Source organism: Pristiophorus japonicus, chromosome 8 (assembly GCF_044704955.1).
Source record: "Pristiophorus japonicus isolate sPriJap1 chromosome 8, sPriJap1.hap1, whole genome shotgun sequence".
NCBI classification, from domain to species: domain Eukaryota; kingdom Metazoa; phylum Chordata; class Chondrichthyes; family Pristiophoridae; genus Pristiophorus; species Pristiophorus japonicus.
This window is the reverse complement of record NC_091984.1, coordinates 162,743,941-162,766,356: the sequence shown is the minus strand read 5'-3', so window position 1 is coordinate 162,766,356 and position 22,416 is coordinate 162,743,941. Positions and strand designations below refer to the sequence as shown.

The following is a 22,416-nucleotide window of genomic DNA, read 5'->3' as shown; positions in this document are numbered from 1 at the left end:
ACAATTGGGACCGCTTCTGGGGAAGGTGGGACCTGTACAAGTTGGACAGGTTACACCTCAACAGAGAAGGAACCAATGTTCTTGCGGGTGGTTTTGATAGTACGGTTGGAAGGGCTTTAAACTAGCTTGGCAGGGGGATGGGAACCCAGGGGAGGGCTCTGAGCTAGTTAGAGTGGGTGAGAGCTCAGATGAACAAAACCCCAAGAAAGAATGCAAAAGGCAGGAGGCAACAGAGCAGAGTAGCACTGGTGTAAGTGTAAACCACAAGGTGATAGGAAGGGACAATATGTATGAATATAAAGGGGCTGCAGAAGGGGTCAAAACTAAAAATCATGATTTAAAAACTAGTATTAAAACATTCTACCTAAACGCACGCAGCATTCGAAATAAAGTAAATGAGTTGACGGCACAAATCATTACAAATGGTTATGATTTGGTGGCCATTACAGAAACGTGGTTGCAGGGTGGCCAAGACTGGGAATTAAACATACAGGGGTATCTGACAATTCGGGAAGATAGACAAGAAGGGAAAGGAGGTGGGGTAGCTCTGTTAATAAAGGATGATATCAGGGCAGTTGTGAGAGACGATATTGGCTCTAATGAACAAAATGTTGAATCATTGTGGGTGGAGATTAGAGATAGTAAGGGGAAAAAGTCACTGGTGGGCGTAGTTTATAGAACCCCAAATAATAACTTCACAGTGGGGGGGACATTAATCAAGGGAATAATGGAGGCATATGAAAAAGTTACGGCAGTAATCATGGGGGATTTTAACCTACATATCGATTGGTCAAATCAAATCGCACGGGGTAGCCTTGAGGAGGTATTCATAGAATGCATACAGGATTGTTTCTTAGAGAACAGTATGTTACAGAACCTACAAGGGAGCAAACTATCTTAGATCTGGTACTGTGTAATGAGACAGGAATAATAAACGATCTCCTAGTAAAAGATCCTCTCGGAATGAGTGATCACAGTATGGTTGAATTTGTAATACAGATTGAGGGTGAGGAAGTAATGTCTCAAACGAGCGTACTATGCTTAAACAAAGGGGACTACAGTGGGATGAGGGCAGAGTTGGCTAAAGTAGACTGGAAACACAGACTAAACGGTGGCACAATTGAGGAACAGTGGAGGACTTTTAAGGAGCTCTTTCATAGTGTTCAACAAAAATATATTCCAGTGAAAAAGAAGGGCGGTAAGAGAAGGGATAACCAGCCGTGGATAACCAAGGAAATAAGGGAGAGTATCAAATTAAAAACCAATGCGTATAAGGTGACCAAGGTTAGTGGGAAACTAGAAGATTGGGAAAATTTTAAACGACAGCAAAGAATGATTAAGAAAGCAATAAAGAAGGGGAAGCTAGATTACGAATGTAAACTTGCGCAAAACATAAAAATAGATATAAAAGCTTTTACCGATATATAAAATGGAAAAGAATGACTAAAGTAAATGTTGGTCCCTTAGAAGATGAGAAGGGGGATTTAATAATGGGAACTGTGGAAATGGCTGAGACCTTAAACAATTATTTTGCTTCGGTCTTCACAGTGGAAGACACAAAAACCATGCCAAAAATTGCTGGTCACGGGAATGTGGGAAGGGAGGACCATGAGACAATCACTATCACTAGGGGGGTAGTGCTGGACAGGCTAATGGGACTCAAGATAGACAAGTCCCCTGGTCCTGATGAAATGCATCCCAGGGTATTAAAAGAGATGGTGGAAGTTATAGCAGATGCATTCGTTATAATCTACCAAAATTCTCTGGACTCTGGGGAGGTGCCATCGGATTGGAAAGCAGCTAATGTAACGCCTCTGTTTAAAAAAGGAGGCAGACAAAAGGCAGGTAACTATAGGCCGGTTAGTTTAACATCTGTAGTGGGGAAAATGCTTGAAGCTATCATTAAGGAAGAAATAGCGGGACATCTAGATAGGAATAGTGCAATCAAGCAGACGCAACATGGATTCATGAAGGGGAAATCATGTGTAACTAATTTACTGAAATTCTTTGAGAATATAACGAGCATGGTGGATAGAGGTGTACCGATGGATGTGGTGTATTTAGATTTCCAAAAGGCATTCGATAAGGTGCCACACAAAAGGTTACTGCAGAAGATAAAGGTACGCGGAGTATTAGCATGGATCGAGAATTGGCTGGCTAACGGAAAGCAGAGAGTCGGGATAAATGGGTCCTTTTCGGGTTGGAAATAGGTGGTTAGTGGTGTGCCACAGGGATCGGTGCTGGGACCACAACTGTTTACAATATACATAGATGACCTGGAAGAGGGGACAGAGTGTAGTGTAACAAAATTTACAGATGATACAAAGATTAGTGGGAAAGCGGGTTGTGTAGAGGATACAGATAGGCTGCAAAGAGATTTGGATAGGTTAAGCGAATGGGCTAAGGTTTGGCAGATGGAATACAATGTCAGAAAATGTGAGGTCATCCATCTTGGGGAAAAAAATAGTAAAAAAGAATATTATTTGAATGGGGAGAAATTAAAACATGCTGAGATGCAGAGGGACCTGGGGGTCCTTGTGAATGAATCCCAAAAAGTTAGTTTGCAGGTGCAGCAGGTAATCAGGAAGGCGAATGGAATGTTGGCCTTCATTGTGAGAGGGATGGAGTACAAAAGCAGGGAGGTCCTGCTGCAACTGTACAGGGTATTGGTGAGGCCACACCTGGAGTACTGTGTGCAGTTTTGGTCACCTTACTTAAGGAAGGATATACTGGCTTTGGAAGGGGTACAGAGACGATTCACTCGGCTGATTCCGGAGATGAGGGGGTTACCTTATGATGATAGATTGAGTAGACTGGGTCTTTACTCGTTCGAGTTCAGAAGGATGAGGGGTGATCTTATAGAAACATTTAAAATAATGAAAGGGATAGACAGGATAGAGGGGAAAGAGAGGTTGTTTCCACTGGTCGGGGAGACTAGAACTAGGGGGCACAGCCTCAAAATACGGGGGAGCCAATTTAAAACCGAGTTGAGAAGGAATTTCTTCTCCCAGAGGGTTGTGAATCTGTGGAATTCTCTGCCCAAGAAAGCAGTTGAGGCTGGCTCATTGAATATATTCAAATCACAGATCGATAGATTTTTAACCAATAAGGGAATTAAGGGTTATGGGGAGCGGGTGGGTAAGTGGAGCTGAGTCCATGGCCAGATCAGCCATGATCTTGTTGAATGGCGGAGCAGGCTCGAGGGGCTAGATGGCCTACTCCTGTTCCTAATTCTTATTTTCTTATGTCTCCAGAGTGCCTCTCCAGCCTGTGAGGTCTCCTTAAGTACCTGTGCTCCCAAGGGATTATGGAATCCCTTGGGACTCCAGGGGATGAGCCCTCTGGTGGCTGTACAAAGTATATACAAGTTTACATATATAACGGGGGTCCTGCTGTCTGTGGGGGATGGGTCCTGCTGTCTGTGGGGGGTGGGGGATGGGGGACTCCTGCTGTCTATGGGGGATGAGGGGGGGTCCTGCTGGCTGTCTGTGGGGGATGGGGGGTCCTGCTGGCAGTCTGAGCAGTTAATCTTTGACTGGTAGGAGAATGAGGCCGAGACACGGGGGGATCACACGGGATTATTAACATCCAGCTGAACAGACAGACATCCAGGGGAGAAATTTGCATCGTTTGTGTCTCCCGTTAGAGTTCAAATGGAAATAAAGGGCATCCCTTGGAGGAAAACTTCCCTCAGGATGAGCCTCGAATGAGTTTAAATTCGACACCATGTTTGGAAGGTTCTGTTCGAGCGAAGGTATCCTCTTCGAAACAGAAAACAAGTGGTTATGCTTGATTTGTAAATATGGCAAAATAAATCCATATCCTTTGTTATGTATAACCATGCAAGTTATGTATGATGATTGTTTGTTATAATAACTTCTTCATTAAGGAGGGAGAAGTGAAATGTAGCTCCATACTGTGGACGTCTGTGTTACTGCTGCTAGTGCTGTTGTAATAAAGAGCAGGTCACCTGACCAGGTCAGGAGATTCCGGAACCTGCAGCCATCTTACATGTTGTGTGTTGTGTGCTCTCCGAAGATATGACAGCAGCCTGACCTCCCGGAAAATTTGTGCGCCCCGGTCCTGCCCCCGAGAGGAAGTTAACCCAACATTGCGTTCCACTTCCTCTTGGGGGCAGTAACCCCAATTTCGCAGCCGGGGCGGGACCTCTGCGACAAACGGGGCGATACCGAATTTCGACCTCCCTGTCTGAAAGACGGCACCTCCGACAGTACAGTACTCCCTCAGTACTACACTGGAGTGTCAGCCTGGATTATGTGCTCAAGTCTCTGGAGTGGCACTCAAACCCACAACCTTCTGCCTCAATGGTGAGACTGCTATATCTGAGCCAAGCTGATACTATAAAGGCTGTTCTTCATGCCTGGGGCTAGATAGTGAATGACAATGGACTATTCGTCTGTGGCGTGTGTCGCACCTGAACTGATCCAATTCTAACCATCTATGCACACAGGCACATTGGTTAGTAATCAGAAGCAGGAAGTCTTATTTTTCCCTCCTGGAAGCACTGAGGCTAATTATAGCACGCAGCTACTGAACCCGCTAAGGTCAGCTAGTTCAACAAGGACCCAGGATCAAACCTGGGCCGTGCCAGCTTGGCTGTCAGCAGCAAAAAAAAGACATTTATATCGCACCTTTCATGACCTCATCTCATCTCATGGCAAGATCATAGCTTCAGGTCTCAACACAGGAGCTGAACAGGTCATCTAGGCTGGTGCTCCTGGTGTCCGGGCCAACATTCCACCCGCAACTACTGCCAACAATGTTGTTCATGAGAATGTGCTGTACACAAAATGGCTGCTGTGTTCCCTCCTTTAACTACAGTGACTGCACTTCAAATGAATGCACCATATGGATAGTGCTTGGGATGTTTTTGTGAGGTCAGAGGAGACACTATATATCATTATGGCTGCTTCGCACACTGGAGAAGCTTCCAAAAGAGTCTACAACAGTATGTCTTAGAGGCAACAAGGGGGCAAGCCATATTAGATTTGTAATGATTAATGAGCCACATTTAGTTTACAGTCTAACTGAACGTGAACATTTATCCAGTAGCGATCATAACATGATCGAGTTCCACATAGTGTTTGAGAGGGAGAAACGAGAAATAGCGACTCAGATTCTAGACTTGGGTAAGGCCGACTTCAACGGGATGAGGCAGAGACTGTCCACAGTAAACAGGGCAAATCTGTTATTGTGTAAAATGATAGAAGATCAGTGGCAGATGTCTAAAAAATAATTTAATGTGATACAGAACCAGTTTATACCCTTGAGGGATAAGAGCTCTACTTGCCAAAAAAAACAGCCATGAACAACTAAAGAGGTGAGGGACAGTATAATAATAAAGGAAAGGGCATACAAACATACATAAAATAGCACAGTTCCTGGCGAATGGGAACGATACAGTGAACAGCAAAGGGTCACCAAACAGATAGCAAGAGCTACAAAATGAGAGTATGAAAAGAAACTTGCAAGGGATATCAAAATCAATCCGAAGGATTTTTACAGTTACATTAGGAAAAAGGTGTCAGTAATAATGTTGCCCCCTTAAAAACTGATTGTCAATGTCAATAGGAACAGTGGAAATGTTGAATAATTACTTTGCGTCAGTATTTACAATAGAAGAAGATAGCATGCTGGATATCCCAAAAAACTAATATTGAATCGGGAACAGGGACATCCCCAGGGCCAGATAGTTTCTATTGTGTTCCTAACACAGATGAGGCTGCACACAGGGAGGTTAAAGTAACAGTGACCTCAGTCTTTATTAAGATACTTCAGAGTGAGGAACAGGCCTTAGGGGCCGGCTTATATACAGTGCTCCCAAGGGATGCTGGGATCCCTTGGGACTTCGGGGGATGAGCTCCCTGGTGGCGAAACATGGGAGTGCATGCTTTACAGATACACAACATCATTCCCTCACCACCCACCCCCCCCCCCCCCCCCCCCAAAGTCCAAGTGAAAACTATTTACAAGGTGAGGCAGTCGGGAGCCTTTCTTTCCCTGATAGACCGTCTCGGTACAAATGTCTGTTCTGGTGTGTTGGCTGTGTCCTCGCTGGGCTGGCGTGTTGTTGGCCCTGCAGGGCTGCTGGATGAGCCTGGCCTTGCTGCGCTGTTGGGCGTGATGGGTTTGATTTCCTGGTCCGGGGTGGTGTCGTTGATCCTTTGGGTGTGTGTTGTGGGCTCAAAAAAGGTGGTGTCTGCTGTGGGTTGTTCAGGGCAGTCTGTGAACTGCAGCCTCGTTTGGTCCAGGTGCTTTCTGCAAATTTATCCATTGTCTAGTTTGACTACAAACACCCTACTCCCTTCTTTAGCTATCACCGTGCCCGCGATCCACTTGGGACCATGTCCATAGTTTAGCACATACACAGGGTCATTCAGATCAATTTCCCGTGACACAGTGGCGCGACCATCGTTTACATTTTGTTGCTGCCGCCTGCTCTCTACCTGATCATGCAGGTTGGGGTGAACCAGCGAGAGTCTGGTTTCAAGTGTCCTTTTCATGAGTAGCTCAGCCGGGGGGACACCTGTGAGCGAGTGGGGTCTCGGCGGTAGCTAATGCATCTTTCTCAATCATACTGTAGGCCCTCTCGGCCTTAGACAAGCTCCTGGAGGCATAGGCGACAGGTTGCAACTTCCCCGCAATGTTAGCTTGTTGTAATACACACCCGACTCCGTACGATGACGCGTCACATGCTGGCACAAATCTTTTACACGGGTTATACAATACAAGCAGCTTGTTGGAGCATAAAATGTTTCTGGCTTTCTCAAAAGCAATTACTTGTTTTTTTCCCTATACCCAGTTCTCACCTGTACGCAATAACACATGTAGGGGCTCTAAAAGGGTGCTTAACCCCGGTAGGAAGTTACCAAAATAGTTGCGGAGTCCCAGGAACGACCGCAGCTCCGTGACGTTCTGTGGCCTGGGCGCGTTCCTTATAGCCTCTGTCTTGGCGTCTGTGGGCCGAATGCCGTCCGCCGCGATCTTTCCCCAAAAACTCCACTCCTGTTGTCATGAAGACACATTTCGACCTCTTCAGCCGCAGCCCTACGCGATCCAGTCGCTGGAGGACCTGCTCCAGGTTTTGTAGGTGCTTGACGGTGTCCCGACCCGTGACCAATATGTTGTCCTGAAAGACCACCGTGTGTGGTACCGACTTGAGTAGGCTCTCCATGTTTCTCTGGAAGATCGCTGCAGCCGACCGAATTCCAAACGGGCATCTGTTGTAGATGAACAGTCCCTTGTGGGTGTTGATGCAAGTGAGGCCCTTCGAAGACTCCTCCAGCTCCTGCGTCATGTAGGCCGAAGTCAGGTCGAGCTTGGTGAACGTCTTGCCTCCTGCCAGCGTCGCAAATAGGTTGTCTGCCTTAGGTAGCGGGTATTGGTCTTGTAGCGAGAAACGATTAATAGTTACTTCATAATCGCCGCAAATCCTGACCGTGCCATCACTTTTGAGTACTGGAACAATCGGGCTGGCCCATTCGCTGAATTCCACTGGGGAGATGATGCCCTCGCGTTGCAGCCTGTCCAGCTCGATTTCCACTCTCTCTCTCATCATGTGAGGTACCGCTCGCACCTTGTGGTGAATGGGTCATGCCTCTGGGACCAAGTGGATCCGCACCTTCACCCCGGAAAAGTTTCCAATGCCTGGCTCAAAAAGGGAAGGAACTTTTTAAGAACCTGGGTACATGAGGCCTCATTGACATGTGATAGCACCCAGATGTTAGCCCAGTTCCAGCGGATTTTGCCCAGCCAGCTCCTTCCGAGCAGTGTGGGGCCATCGCCCGGGACAATCCAGAGTGGCAGTTTGTGCACCATGTCCTCGTAGGTGACCTTGACCATGGCGCTGCCCAGGACAGTGATAAGCTCTTTGGTGTACGTTCTCAGTTTCGTGTGGATGGGGCTCAGGGCTGGTCTGAGTGCCTTGTTGCACCACAGTCGCTCAAGCATCTTTTTACTCATGATGGATTGGCTAGCGCCAGTGTCCAGTTCCATGGCTATGGGTAAGCCATTCAATTTTACATTTAGCATTATAGTTGGACATTTCGTCTCAAATATGTGCACCCCGTGTACTTCAGCATCTGCCTCCTCTCTCCGAGGCTGGAAATTGCTTTGATCCACCATGGACCGATCTTCCTCTGCCACATGGTGGTTAGCAGGTTTTGCAGAGCTAGCAGCTCGTCTGCAAGCTCGTTGGAGGTGCCCCATTGTTCCACAGCTCTTGCAAACATACCCTTTGAAGCGGCATGAATAGGCTGAATGGAAGCCCCCACAATGCCAACAAGGTGTGAATTGCCTTGCATTCATCCTTTGTTGCAGAATCTGAGTCATCTGGGTCACCTGAGGCCTGCTGGCAGTTGCAGACTTGTGATTTCTGCCCTGTACATTTCTGCTCACAAACACAGTTCCAGTTAATTTATGAACATTGCTAGCACTTGTGTGCTGAGAGATTTGTTTGGTGTTATCACTGGTGGACATAAACGCCTGTGCTATCGCAATGGCCTTACTGAGAGTTGGTGTCTCTACAGTCAAAAGTTTTCGTAGGATGGTCTTGTGGCCAATGCCCAATACAAAAAAGTCTCTGAGCATTTGCTCCAGGTAGCCATCAAACTCACATTGTCCTGCAAGTCGCCTTAGCTCGGTGACGTAGCTCGCCACTTCCTGACCTTCAGATCACTGGCACGTGTAGAACCGATACCTCGCCATCAGCAGGCTCTCCCTTGGGTTAAGATGCTCCCGAACCAGTGGACACAGCTCCTCATATGACTTATCTGTGGGTTTCACCGGAGCCAGAAGATTTTTCATGAGGCTGTAGGTTGGTGCCCCGCAGACTGTGAGGAGGACTGCTCTCCTTTTTGCAGCGGTTCCTTCTCCGTCCAGCTCGTTGGCTACAAAGTACTGGTCTAGCCGTTCGACAAAGGCTTCCCAGTCCTCACCCTCCGAGAACTTCTCCAGGATGTCCACAGTTTGCTGCATCTTTGTGTTGGATTCGTATTCTCGTCGCCAGTTATTGTGTTCCTAACATAGATGAGGCTGCACACAGGGAGGTTTAAGTAACAGTGACCTCAGTCTTTATTAAGACACTCCAGAGTGAGGAACAGGCCTTAGGGGGCCGGCTTATATACAGTGCTCCCAAGGGATGCTGGGATCCCTTGGGACTTCAGGGGATGCACTCCCTGGTAGTGGAACATGGGAGTGCCTGCTTTACAGATACACAACAGTTTCCATCCCAGGGTATAAAGGAAGTCGGTGAGGACATTGCAGATGGTCAAACTATAATCTTCCAAAATTCTCTCGATTCAGGAACTGTCCCTTTAGATTGGAAAATTTACACATGTCAGTCTGCTATTTAAAAATGGTGAGAGGGAAACCAGAGAATTGTCGACCAGTTAGCCTAACATCTGTTGTGGGGAAATTGCTGGAGTCTACAATTAAGGATAGGGTGACTGAACACCTCTCAAATTTTCAGTTGATCAGAGAGAGCCAGCATGGATTTGTGAAAGGTAGGTTGACCTGATTGAATCTTTTGAAGAGGTGACTCAAGTAGTGGACAGGGGAATCTTTGTGGATGTTATTTATATAGACTTCATGAAGGCATTTGATAAAGTCCCACATAACAGACTGTTAGCTAAAGTAGAAGCCCACGGAATTGAGGGCTAATTATTGACCTGGTTAGGAAATTGGCTGATCGGCAGAAGACAAAGAGTAGGGATAATGAGAAGGTGCTCAAATTGTCAGGAGGTGGCTATTAGTGTCCCGCAGGGATCTGTGTTGGAGCCTCAACTATTCACAATATTAATTAATGACTTAAATGATGGCATAGAAAGTCATATATCCAAATTTGTCGATGACACAAAGATAGGCGGCATTGTCGGCAGTGTAGATGGAAGCATCAAATTACTAAGGGATATCGCCAGATTAAGTGAATGAGCAAAACTGTGGCAAATGGATTTCAATGTCGGCATATGTGAGGTCATCCACTTTGGACCTAAAGAGTATAAAACAGGGTACTTTCTAAATGGTGAAAGGCCAAAAATAGTGGGGGGATGAAGTTGCCCCTTTTTTTAAGGCTCGTTACCAATGGGGCGGTAAGGCCTTTCCGACCCGGGGTAGGCGGAGGGTGCAATCCATCCGGAATTGCCCCCGGGCCGAGGGTGGCAGAAACACTCTGACCCGTTGTCAGCCGTGTGCCGGCCCCTTATCGACCGGTGGCGACCCCACTTCCGCCCCCGAGGGAAATTGCCCCCGACAGTTTTGTGCAGTGGGAAGCTGCCAGTGGCTGGGCGGTGCAGCCATCCTTAAAGGGGAGGGCACCCCGCCACGGACACCATTTTGTTCTAATTGTCGGCCGACTTTGCAGTTGGCCTGACATTGGCAGCAGCTGGTTCAGCCAGACCACCAGCGGGCAGCCTGGCACTCCCTCTTGGGTGCCAGGCCGCTGGCCCTGCCGAAGCCCTCCCAGTGGCCACCAAGGAGGCCTCACTAGGCCTCGCAGCATCCCTCCCCTTTAAGTGAAGGAGACAGACGTTGTTATGTGTCAGTGGTGGACACCGCCCCCGCTCTCGACACAAACCCGCCCCTACACCACCACAAACAGTGCCGAAAAAGTTAAAGATGGGAATTTCCCGTCTCTTCTCCGACTCCCGCCGGGTGGTCAAATTATTCGCCCTAAATGGGGCAGAGGGCAATCCCGCCACCCCCCCCCCCCCCCCAGGATGTCCAAAGAGACTTGGGGTTCAGGTGCATAGATCAGGTACAGAAAATAATCAAAAAGGCTAATGGAATGCTGGCCTTTATATCTGGAGTACAAGGGGTCAGAGGTTATGCTGCAGCTGTACACAGCCCTGGTTAGACCACACCTGGAGCACTGTGAGCAGTTCTGGACACCACACCTTGGGGAGGGTATATTGGCCTTAGAGGGAGTGCAGTGCAGGTTTACCAGAATGATAACCGGACTTCAAGGGTTAAGTTACGAGGAGAGATTACAAAAACTAGGGTTGTATTCCCTAGAATTTAGAAGGTTAAGGGGTGATTTGATCGAAGTTTTCAAGATATTAAAGGGGAACAAATAGGGTGGAGAGAGAGAGAAACTATTTCCGCTGGTTGGGAATTCTAGGACGTGGGGGCATAGTCTAAAAATTAGAGCCGGACTTTTCAGGAGCAAAATTAGGAAACATTTCTAAGCACAAAGGGTGGTAGAAGTTTGGAACTCTCTTCCACAAACTGTAATTGGTGCTGGATCAATTAATTTTAAATCGGAGATTGATAGGTATTTGTTAACCAAAGGTATGAAGGGATATGGGCCAAAGGCGGGATATGGAGATAAATCGCAGATCAGCCATGATCCCATTGAATGGCATGTTCCTATGTTCATGGTTCCGTCAGCACCATGTGTTACCAAGCAAAAGTGAAGGTCACAGTGCAAGAGAAATAGTTCCAATGAGAAAGGAAACGCCTCGGAGTGAGGACTACAGAGGAAAAGGTTTGCCGATAGCAAGTGGTGGAAAGCTTAAGGCCACTTCCGCATTGGGACGATAATCACAATGTGACGGTGGAGAGGTTCCACATTCTAAGCAACTGCACAGGGTGTCTTGGCTCCACACCAACCCCTGGGAGAGACACTGTGGAAACTTCCTTAAGGTGTTGGCTATGACCCCCAACCATGAGCGGATGACCATAAACCTGCCCTTTATTTGGCATTGATTCAGGCTGAATTTCCTGAACAGTTAACAATAAAATACCGATTATGGCTGGAAGGTGGTAACACTGTCGTCTGAGTCAGAAGGTTGTGGGTTCAAGTTCCACTCCAGGGACTTGAGCATGAAATCTAGGCTGACACTCCAGTGCAGTACTGAGGGAGTGCTGCACTTCGGAGGTGCCATCTTTTGGATGAGAAGTTAAACTGAGGCCCCATCTGCCCCCTCCGATGAAGGTACAAGATCCCATGGCACTATTTGAAGCAGAACGAGGGAGTTCTCCTGGTGTCTTGATTAATATTTAATCCTCGTCCAACATAAGTAAAACAGATTATTTGGTCATTATCACATTGCTGTTTGCTGTGCGCATATTGGCTGCCATGTTTCCTACATTACAACTGTGACTACACTTGGAAAGTACTTCATTGGCTGTAAAGCACTCTGGGACATCCTGAGGTCATGAAAGGCACTATATAAATGCAAGTCTTTTCTTTCTGTCTTGTGCACACATTAACCGCTTTATTTTATACGGGTTTAATAACCCCACTAAATCAGCCCCATGTCTGTCCATTACTATCGGCCACCCATCATTTCTAGACTACATGTTTGACAGGAAACCATTATCGAGCTTTGTAAGTGGTCTGTAGACTTCAGTGATGGTCTCCATCCAAGACATCCAATCAACAGATAGAGATGTGTACAAATGAGGGTTGGCCTAATTCCATATGCCGTGGGGCACTCAATGCTTTGAATAGACGTGATGGAATGCAAGGGAAAACGACTGAAAACCAACCCATGAAATTCCCCTCAATTGCAAAGAGAAATCTGACTCAGACCAGGTCCAAATTTATGCTCTGCCCTCTGCTTTGTTAGCTGACTGGTGCTGGGTGGCAGTAGTGAGGGCAGTGCTGCAATTGCCCTCTGCACCACTGAGCTAGGGTGGCTGTCCAGTAGGGATAGATTGGGACCTCAGCTTTGGAACCCCCCCCCCACTGCCCTCGTACTCAAGAAGGCCAGCAAAACACACACAAGGAATGGGCAGTTGGATAGGTTCATGGAGGGTGTTAGCTCCTGTGTAGCTATACCCAGCAAGGGGTCAGCACCTTTACAAGAGTTGAAAGTTGATAGGAAAGGGAGTTTGGGAGTAACAGCAAATTAAAAATGTTTCAATTTTTTAACTTTGATGAATAGATTTTATTCTTCAAATGTACGGTTTAAATATTTGCTATAATAAAGAGTGGGTGATTAATTCAAACCTTCTTCTTGTTGCAGATACAATAGCTTGGTAACCGGTCAACGTGCGAGAGGAATCATCTGTATCTGTTGGGTTCTGTCCTTTATGATTGGCTTGACCCCAATGCTCGGCTGGAATAAATCCAATTGCGACATCAAGCTGAAAATGAATGAGACGAATACGTGCAGGGATGGTATGGTCTCCTGCCTGTTTGAAGAAGTGGTCACCATGGACTACATGGTTTATTATAACTTCTTTGTCTGTGTCTTGATACCCTTGCTTATAATGTTTGGGATTTACCTGAGGATCTTCATGGCTGCTCGCCATCAGCTCAAGCAAATGGAGTTTAAAGTCATCCACACGGAGAAGACGAGGTCCACCCTTCAGAAGGAGGTCCATGCAGCCAAGTCCTTGGCCATCATCGTGGGGCTCTTTGCTATCTGCTGGCTGCCACTGCACATTATTAACTGCTTCAGCCTCTTCTGCGATAACTGTCGGCCGCCAGCCTGGATCATGTACTTCGCCATCATCTTGTCGCATGCCAACTCCGTTGTCAACCCTTTAATTTACGCGTACAGGATCAGGGAGTTCCGCCATACATTCCGGAAGATTCTGAAAAGGCACGTCCTGAGAAAAACGGACCAGGCGTTCAAAAACCAGAACACAAGGAGCTCCATTCATATTAATGGAGGCAGTATAAATGTTCATTTCAATGGGTATGGTTTAGATCTCATTAACACTTGTGATGATGAGAAAACTGAAGTTGCAAATAAAGATGTTGACCAGAATGGGCACATTATGGATCTCCAGCCAAATGGGACCATCCCAGGAGCCCGTCAAAATGAACAGCCTCTTGATCAAAAGGGAGACTTGCTAGAGGACCAGGATGTCAGCAATTGCTGCGATGTGCATCTCAGCACAACCTTTTTACAACAGGCTTCTTGCATGACTCTCGCCGAAGTCTCCTGATCTGCAACCAAACGAGGCTCCAACTTGTTGTCATAACGACAAGGCAAAGGGTTGCATGGCGCAACTAAAGCGAGAAAGAGCGGGACAGAGAGAGGGATAAAGGGATGCCACTCCCATGGAACAAAAACAACAGTTTGTGGAGGCCAGATGGAGGTCCATGGGATGAGAGGACACCATAGCAGATTTGACAGCAGTTCAGTGTAAATCTTGCATTTCCTGAGTTGACTGTGTTTACCTTCCACTGCAAAGCTCGATTGCCTCTCATCTTTCCACACTGATTGGAGAACTGCAGCGTACGTTGTCCACACCCTGAGAGAAGTTGGTGTGTGTTCTTGTATCAGTCTGGTGAATGCTGTAATTTCCTGTCTGTAAGCTGTTACACGGAGGGTTGTGTGTGGTGTCTGCACAAGTCCAGTTTATGTGGATGGTCCATAGTGCAGGTTGAGACACAGACTGCACATGGTCATCCTGTCTGTTCATTCGATGCATGTTAGCTCCTTTAAGGCCACCTTTGGGGGGGCGTTTATATTTGAGGGTTAGCTTTCTACATTGCCTATGGCACTTTAATTGTGAATAAGTCAACCTTTCTGGATCTCAATTCCCAGTTAGCCATGATCTAAGAAAGTCAGTTTGAACTTCCTGAGGACAGATCACAGTCAAAGGGACACCAGCAGCTTCTCACCTAAGGCCTGGGCTTCGCTGTTTATTTCCGTCACTCAGATTTAAAATTAAGAGAGTAAAACATAGCCTTTTGGAATGAATATGGACACTAATGGGGAGCAGCTAGCCCCTTTGAGAGACCATAGCTTCTACTGCCTTTGCACCTCAGGCTTCACTTCAGGAAAGGAATTCTGTCAATTCCCGCTTATTTATTCCAAGTCTAATTCTGCTGGAGGCCAGTGCCTGGGGCCCAGCCTTTAGAATGCTGCCTGTTAGCTCCCCCGATGGCTTTGTGAACAAGGAGCCACACAGGGCAGAGTTTAGGCTGAGATTCTGGGGCACAGAGGCTAAGTATTCTCTGAGCCCAGCAAGGGCAGCTCAGCCTGGGAATCAGAAGTGGGACATCCTCTTCTGTACGGCTCAATTCCTGAAGCTTTGTTGGAGGCGTATGTTCTGTGGCCAGGCCTAGAGGTAGCTTGAGGAACAGTGGCACATACGGCAGAGAAATTCTTCAGTTAGATAAGATGAGAAGGCGCAATCTTCTCACTCACATGTTTTTCCTTTTCCTGTCCTGGCAGTGGTGACTTACACTCGGTGCGATCTCTGGGCACTGGTTGATTCTCTGGTCATAATGAATGTGGGCTCGAAGGGCCGAATGACCTACTCCTGCACCTATTTTCTATGTTTCTACTCTGTCCAAAAGGTGCCGAATTCTTTGGTTCCGTAGCATTGTATTATCCCACACCTCATGAGAATCACATTCACGTAGCATTCGGGAAATCTCCCAATTTCTCATGTGACCAGTCCCACCCCGAGTTCTGACTCCATGTTTTGACCAGTGTTCGGACAATGTTTTTACTCATGTTTGATGCCCTCCAGCCCTGTGGTAGCTGCCCCATCTCCTTTCACTGGGAATCATTTTCCAAAGGTGTGTACTTTATTCCACAAGTAACCCTGCCAGTTGGTTGTATGGAATGTCCCAGTTCCCCTCAAATCCCCACATTCTCTGACCACCATCCTTTACCTCAGGAATGGGATTGAAGGTTCAAGTAGATAAGGAGATGATGAAGTACTCCATGGCTCAGTAGTTTGAAAGATGGCTCAGGGTTGACTGTGGAGGGAAACATCCCGGGGTGGCCATTTATGGGTGGACAAGTATCCTGGAGTTTTGCTCCATTATCTTTGGAGATCACAGAGTGCTGCTGCTGAACAACAAGTCTAACTGACATCTGAGGCTGCAGGTCACTCACATTTCCCGAATGAGGGCGAAGCAACAACAACAACTTGTATTTATATAGTGCCTTTAATGTAGTGTAACGTCCCAAGAAGCAGAGTAAATGTGGGGAGTGAAAGGGGGGGGCAGTAAAGGGTTTTGGAGGGGGGCGCAGGTTGAGGGTGTTGGGGCAGGTTGCGGGGTATTAGGGAGGGGCCAGTTGGTGGGTGTTAGGGAGGAGTGTTGGGGCAGGTTGGGGGGTGTTGGGGAGAGTGTGTTGGGGGGGCAGGTTGGGGGGTGTTATGGAGGGTGTGTTGGGGGGGGTTAGGCAGGTTGGGGGTGTTAGAATGGGGCGTGTTGGAAAGGGCAGGATGGGGTGTTGAAAGGGGGTGTTGGGGGGCAGGTTGGGGATGTGTTTGGGGAGGGAGAGGTGGGGTGGTAGGTTGGGGATATTGGGGGGAGGGGAGATGTTGGTTTGGGAGGTATTGGTTTGGGGGGTGGGGGGCTGCTGAGACGCCCCCGATGGTGGAGCGATGGAGCTGCAGATGTTGGAAGGGGTGGGAGTGCGCGGCCCTGACCATAATCCCGGCCTAAAGAGGTGCCGGCGGGCTAGAAGGTGACATTGTGCAATTTGAGTAATAAAAACCTGTCAACCAAAAACCCCGGCTGATGTTTATTGATTCAATTTCTCCTTTTTTCAATATTAACCTTTGCTAGCATCGAGCGGAGCCTCCATGCCTGTGGAGTGGACAGTTTACAGAGAGAGGCTTACTGGGCTTTTCCTACTCCAGACCTGGGCTGTGGATGTAAAAGTGCAGCAGATTAATGCCTGTTTGAGGTAATTGTGTGTGAGCTTACCCGCACCAAACCTCCCCTCGCCATTCCAGTCAGCGTCACCCCGCACTGGGCGGGGCCACCAGCCCACCAATCAAAAGCCAGCTCGTGGCATGAGTGGGAAACCAGCGTGCGAGCCGGGGGGAGGGGGGGGGGTGGTGGTAGTTATAGTGCCCGGGGGGGAGGGTTACAGGGCATAGGGCCCGGGGGGGAAGTTACAGGGCCTGATGAGGGGAGGGGGTTTATAGGGCCCAGGGGGGTTTATAGGGCCCAGGGGGGAAGTTTATAGGGCCCGGGGAGGGGGAGGGGGAGGGGTTATGGGGCCCAGGGAGGGGGGGGTGGTTATAGGGCCCGGGGAGAAGTTACAGGGCCCAGCACGGGTGAGGGGTTATAGGGTCTTGGGGGGGGGGGGGGGAGGCTGGTGGTGGATATAGGGTCCGGGGAGGGTTATAGGGCCCGGAGGGGGGTGGGGGAAGGTGTTATAGGGTCCAGGGGGTGTAATGGCTGTAAGCTTGTAATGTTTGTAGCTCCACACTGTGGATGTGGACGTATTGTGTACTGCAAGTGCAGGGTTAATCATTAAACAGAACTAGGCAGTTTCCGGAGACTTCCGAGAGAGCTGCCTCCATGTTAGGAGCTGTGTGTGCCCTTGCTCTGTGAATATATCACAGTTGGCGATTGAGATGGGATTTTTCGGATGATTTAAAGCTTAAATTTTGTTGGTGAAGGATTCAGCCAGCCGACAGAAGACTTTGGAAGTTTCTGTCTTTGGAAAAAAGCTACAAAAATCCGAGGTAAAATACAGCACACGGTGTGAACAGCTAGAGATTAAAATGGCAGGTTTATTGGGACATTTGGGTGAATCTAGACATGACCGGGAACGTTTTAAAGCATTTGTGGATCGTCTATAAATGTATTTCACTGCAAATAACATAATCGAAGTTCCAGACAATGCAGTCCAGAACCGGGCTGTGTTGGAACATAAGAAAGCGATCTTCTTATCGGAGGCAGGTCCGGCATTATACGAAACCCTTGTAAATCTGCTTGTGCCTGACGAGCCAAAGGACACAACGCTTAAAGAGATTTTCATGAAGCTGGAGCAGCACTATAACCCCAAACTGTTAGAAATTGCTGAAAGCTATCGTTTCGGGATTCGGAATCAAAAGGCTGATGAAAGTATCGGTGATTACATCATAGCATTAAAAAAGCTATCGATGCACTGTAATTTTGGAAACTTTCAAAACCGAGCATTATGGGATCGTTTTGGTTGTGGGGTGAAAAATGATGCAATCAGAAGGAAGTTATTGACGACGGATGATTTGACTTTTGAGATTGCTTGTCAGACAGCGAGGTCGATGAGCATGGCCGAACAATATTCCCGAGAATTAAATAATGATTACGGTTGTCAGTCAACCGAGGTAAATCACCTGCAGGTTCAAAGTAAAAGACGGGCATGGCTGAAAGCCTCAGAAACTGGAAATTCTAACAGAGCATCGAAGTCATGCTATAGGTACCTGGGACAACACATTGCTCAAAGTTGTCCATACATGAAGGCAGAGTGTTTCTTCTGCAGAAAGACTGGGCATCTTGCGAAAGCATGCCGACTGAAAGGTAAACCAGTTTTTAAAGCTATGAGTCCAGCGTTCAAAGCTATGAGTAGAAATCCCAAGAGACTACATAGCATGGAAGAACAACAACAGGATGAAGAGATGTTAAGAGTTACACGTCATCAGGAGCACGAGGTTAACGGACAGCGATTTGGAAAGCATCAAAATCCACATAGATGTTGCGGGATTCAAAATACCAATGGAAATTGACACGGGTGCATCCATGAGTGTAGTACCAGAGTCACTTTACCGCGACAAATTGCGTGATTTCCAACTGGAGAAATCCAAGATAGAGCTGCGAGGCTACTCGGGAGAGAAAATTCCTGTGATAGGTCATATCACCATACCGGTGAAATATAAAGATCAATTCCAGAACTTGCCTCTAATAGTAGTGAAAGGAGACAAGTCTGCCTTATAGGAAGAAATTGGTTGAGCTCACTGAAGCTGGATTGGAGTAAGATTTTCTGTGTGGAAGCGAGATTTTCATCAACGGATGAGATTATCAAGCAATATCCGAAGGTGTTCTGCAAAACGGGCAGTCCGATCCAAGGCTTCAAGGCGAGTGTCAGGGTACAGAAGGACGCTAGATCGGTTTACTACAAGCCACGTTCCGTACCAGATGCACTCAAGGAGAAAGTTGAGCAAGAACTCAAAAGACTAGAGACTGAGAACATTATTTGTAAGATAGATCGATGTAATTGGGCTACACCCATTGTTGTTGTACCTAAGTCCGATGGTAAGGTAAGATTGTGTGGTGATTATAAAGTAACCGTAAGCCAGGTTCTAAAGGGTAATGTCCCCAATACATTGCCGAATATAGAAGATTTGTTCACAACACTGACAGGTGGTCAGATCTTCTCAAAACTGGATATTACGAATGCCTATTTACATCTTGAACTAGATGAGGAGTCCAAGTCATGTTTGACTATAAATACTCATCTAGGCCTTTATCAATTTAATAGGCTACCATTTGGAGTGTCTTCTGCCCCTGCCATATTCCAAGGGGTGATGAACCAGATTTTGCAAGGTATTGAAGGGGTAGTATGTTATTTGGATGATATACTAATTTCAGCACCAAATAAGCAAATTCATAATAACATATTGAATGAAGTCCTCAAACGGCTAGAGAAGCACAGAGTACGAGTGTCTGCTCGTAAGTGTGAGTTTTTTAAAAACTCAGTGGAGTACTTAGGGTACAGAGTAGACTAAGATGGTTTACATCCAACCATGGAAAAATTGGATGCAATTAGAAATGCACCCACTCCCAGGAATGTCACTGAACTTCGTTCATTCTTGGGTCTTTTGAACTATTATGGGAAGTTCCTACCAAATTTTGCTACAGTATTACATCCACTGAATGAACTTTTGAAAAAACAGGCCAATTGGAAGTGGTCAAAAGAATTCGATACAGCATTCAAGGAGTGTAAAAGCAAATTGGTAGAGAGCACCATGTTAGTTCACTATGACATATCTAAGGAGATTAAGCTAGCATGTGATGCCTCTCCGTATGGAGTTGAGGCAGTAATCTCTCATGTATTAAGTAGTGGGGAGGAGAGACCAATTGCTTTTGCTTCACGCACTCTCAGTGCCAGTGAGAGTAATTATGCGCAAATTGAAAGGGAAGCTTTGGCATTAATTTTTGAGGTCAAGAAGTTTCACAAATACTTGTATGGTTGTAAGTTTACTATCGTTATGGACCATAAGCCCTTAGCAGCAATCCTCCATCCAAAGTCCCAGTTCCAACATTAGCTGCAGCCCGAATGCAGAGATGTGCTTTGATTTTGTCAGCATATACATATAATATTGAATAAGACGATCAGCTGATCACAGTAATGCTGATGCAATGTCTAGATTGCCTTCCCCATCACAAGTTACACCTGATAGGGAAGAGGTGTTTTATTTTTCATACATTGATGAACTGCCAGTCACAGCTGAACAGATTGGTAGAGCAACCAAACGTGACCCAGTGATGTCAAAGGTGTATGAGTATATTGCAAATGGATGGCCAAACCAGGTAACAGACAAAGATACACATCCATTCTTCATTCGTAGGAATGAATTATCAGTCGATAAAGATTGTATCATGTGGGGTGCAAGAGTGGTTATACCAAATAAATTCAGGTCCAAATTATTAGGAGACCTCCATGACCACACCTGGGAATGTGCTTGACCAAGAGTTTTGCACGCAGTTATTTATGGTGGCCAGGTCTTGATAAAGGTAGAGTAAAAGAGAGAAGTGTGAAATTAAACCAGAAGGTGAGAGTGAAGAACCATCACCATAAATGTTTAAAGTGGTTACCAGGAAGAGTGGTGAAGATATGTGGTCCTCGCACATATTTGGTCAAGATGTTTGATAATGGACAGGTTAGGTTTGTTCATATTGATCATATTTTGCCTACAGACATGGAAGGAGTTGAAGGTGGAAATGCTTCAATTATTTCTGACTCATCAGATAGTTTTGATACACCAGTAGCAAATCCTAAATCCAATGTACTGGAAACAAATCCAGGAGAGAATCAGAATGACAGTCTGAGTCTGAGTCAGGAAAACAAAGAGCCTGAAGTTAGAGTGAATTCAAATGAAAATCAAGGAAATTCCGTGGAGGAAAACGTTCCTCAGGATGAGCCTCGAATGAGTTTAGATTCGACACCATGTTCGGAAGGTTCTGTTCGAGAGCGAAGGTATCCGCTTCAAAACAGAAAACAAGTGGTAAAGTTAAATTTGTAAATATGGCAAAAATAAGTTTATATCCTGCGTTATGTAGAAACATGAAAGTTATGTATGATGTTTGTTATGATGGCTTCTTCATTAAGGAGGGAGAAGTGTAATGTCTGTAAGCTTGTAATGTTTGTAGCTCCACACTGTGGATGTGGACGTATTGTGTACTGCAAGTGCAGGGTTAATAATAAACAGAACCAGGCAGATTCCGGAGACTTCCGAGAGAGCTGCCTCCATGTTAGGAGCTGTGTGTGTGTGTGCTCTGTGAATATATCACGGGGGGGGAGTTATTGGGTTCGGGGGGGAGTTATTGGGTCCGGGGGGAGTTATAGGATCCGGGAGGAGTTATAGGGTCCGGGGGGGCGGGGGAGTTATAGGGTCCAGGGGGGGTTATAGGGTCCGAGGCGGGGGGGGGGGTTATAGGGTCCGGCGGGGGGAGGGAGTTAGAGGGTCGGGGGGGGGGGTTATAGGTCCCCGGGAGAATGTTATAGGGCCCATGGAGTGTTACTGGGAAATCACAGCAGAAGCTTGTAAAATCACTTGGCATCTTTATGACATCACCGAGTAGTAAGGCGACTACTTTATAGAACAACCCAAAATAGAGTCTCAAACCGGCATGAACCAGAACAAGTACAGCAACTGTGAATAGCTCCCACAGGGTTCTAATCCCGTCCAGTGAGCTGTAACAAATAAATAGAGTCTAAACACAACATATTTCTCCCCTTTTTAAAACCACAGTCTATGTAGTGTTCTGATACGCTGAGACTAGGTTTTGGTTGGGAAACAGAACGGTGCCTCTGTTCCATCCTGCTGCTCTCTTCACACTAGGTTTGGCTGAGGGTTTGAGAATGTCCAGTAGCAAGCGAAGATTTCGCCCAATCATGAGCTCAGCGGGTGTCTTCCCCATTTGCGAGTGGTTTGTCGAACGGTATGTGCGGAGAATGGTTTGAACCACTTCGTCAAATGTTTGGCCTGCTGAGAGTTTGACTTTCAAACCCTCTTTGATGACTTGGTTAAAATGCTCAACACCTCCGTTGCTTTGGGGATTGTACCGAGTAGTAAGGCGATGCTCGATAGCATGACCAGTGAGGAAATCCACGAACTGCTCGGACACAAACTGCGGTCCATTGTCAGTGACTATGACCTCTGGGAGGCCTCACTTCGTGAACATACACTGCAGAATAGTGCTGATCGTTGATGAGGTCACTGAACTTGTAGTGATTTCTGGCCATTTGGAATGCAGGTCATGTACTACAACAAGGAAACGCTGGTGCTGTGGAGCTGCTTCAACTGGACCGAAGATCCAACTGAAGTTGTTGCCATGGTCTTTGTGGCCATGGAATGGGCTTCATTGGCGCTGGTCAGATGTTTGTGGCCTTTTCGTTCAGACTGCATGCTTCGCAGTGTGAGACAAACTCCTCAATGCGAGTGTCACTCCCAGGCCATCATAATTGTGATATCTTC

General features: G+C 46.9%; 1 protein-coding gene across 1 annotated transcript; it reads left to right on the top strand.

Annotated features, from left to right (window-relative positions):
• Positions 1 to 12,992: 12,992 nt before the first annotated feature.
• On the top strand, positions 12,993 to 15,918 carry LOC139268206 (adenosine receptor A2a-like). The gene has a single exon (XM_070886256.1). The coding sequence runs from the start codon at positions 13,057 to 13,059 to the stop codon at positions 13,918 to 13,920; it is 864 nt and encodes a 287-aa protein (XP_070742357.1). The 5' UTR covers positions 12,993 to 13,056; the 3' UTR covers positions 13,921 to 15,918.
• Positions 15,919 to 22,416: the final 6,498 nt, after the last annotated feature.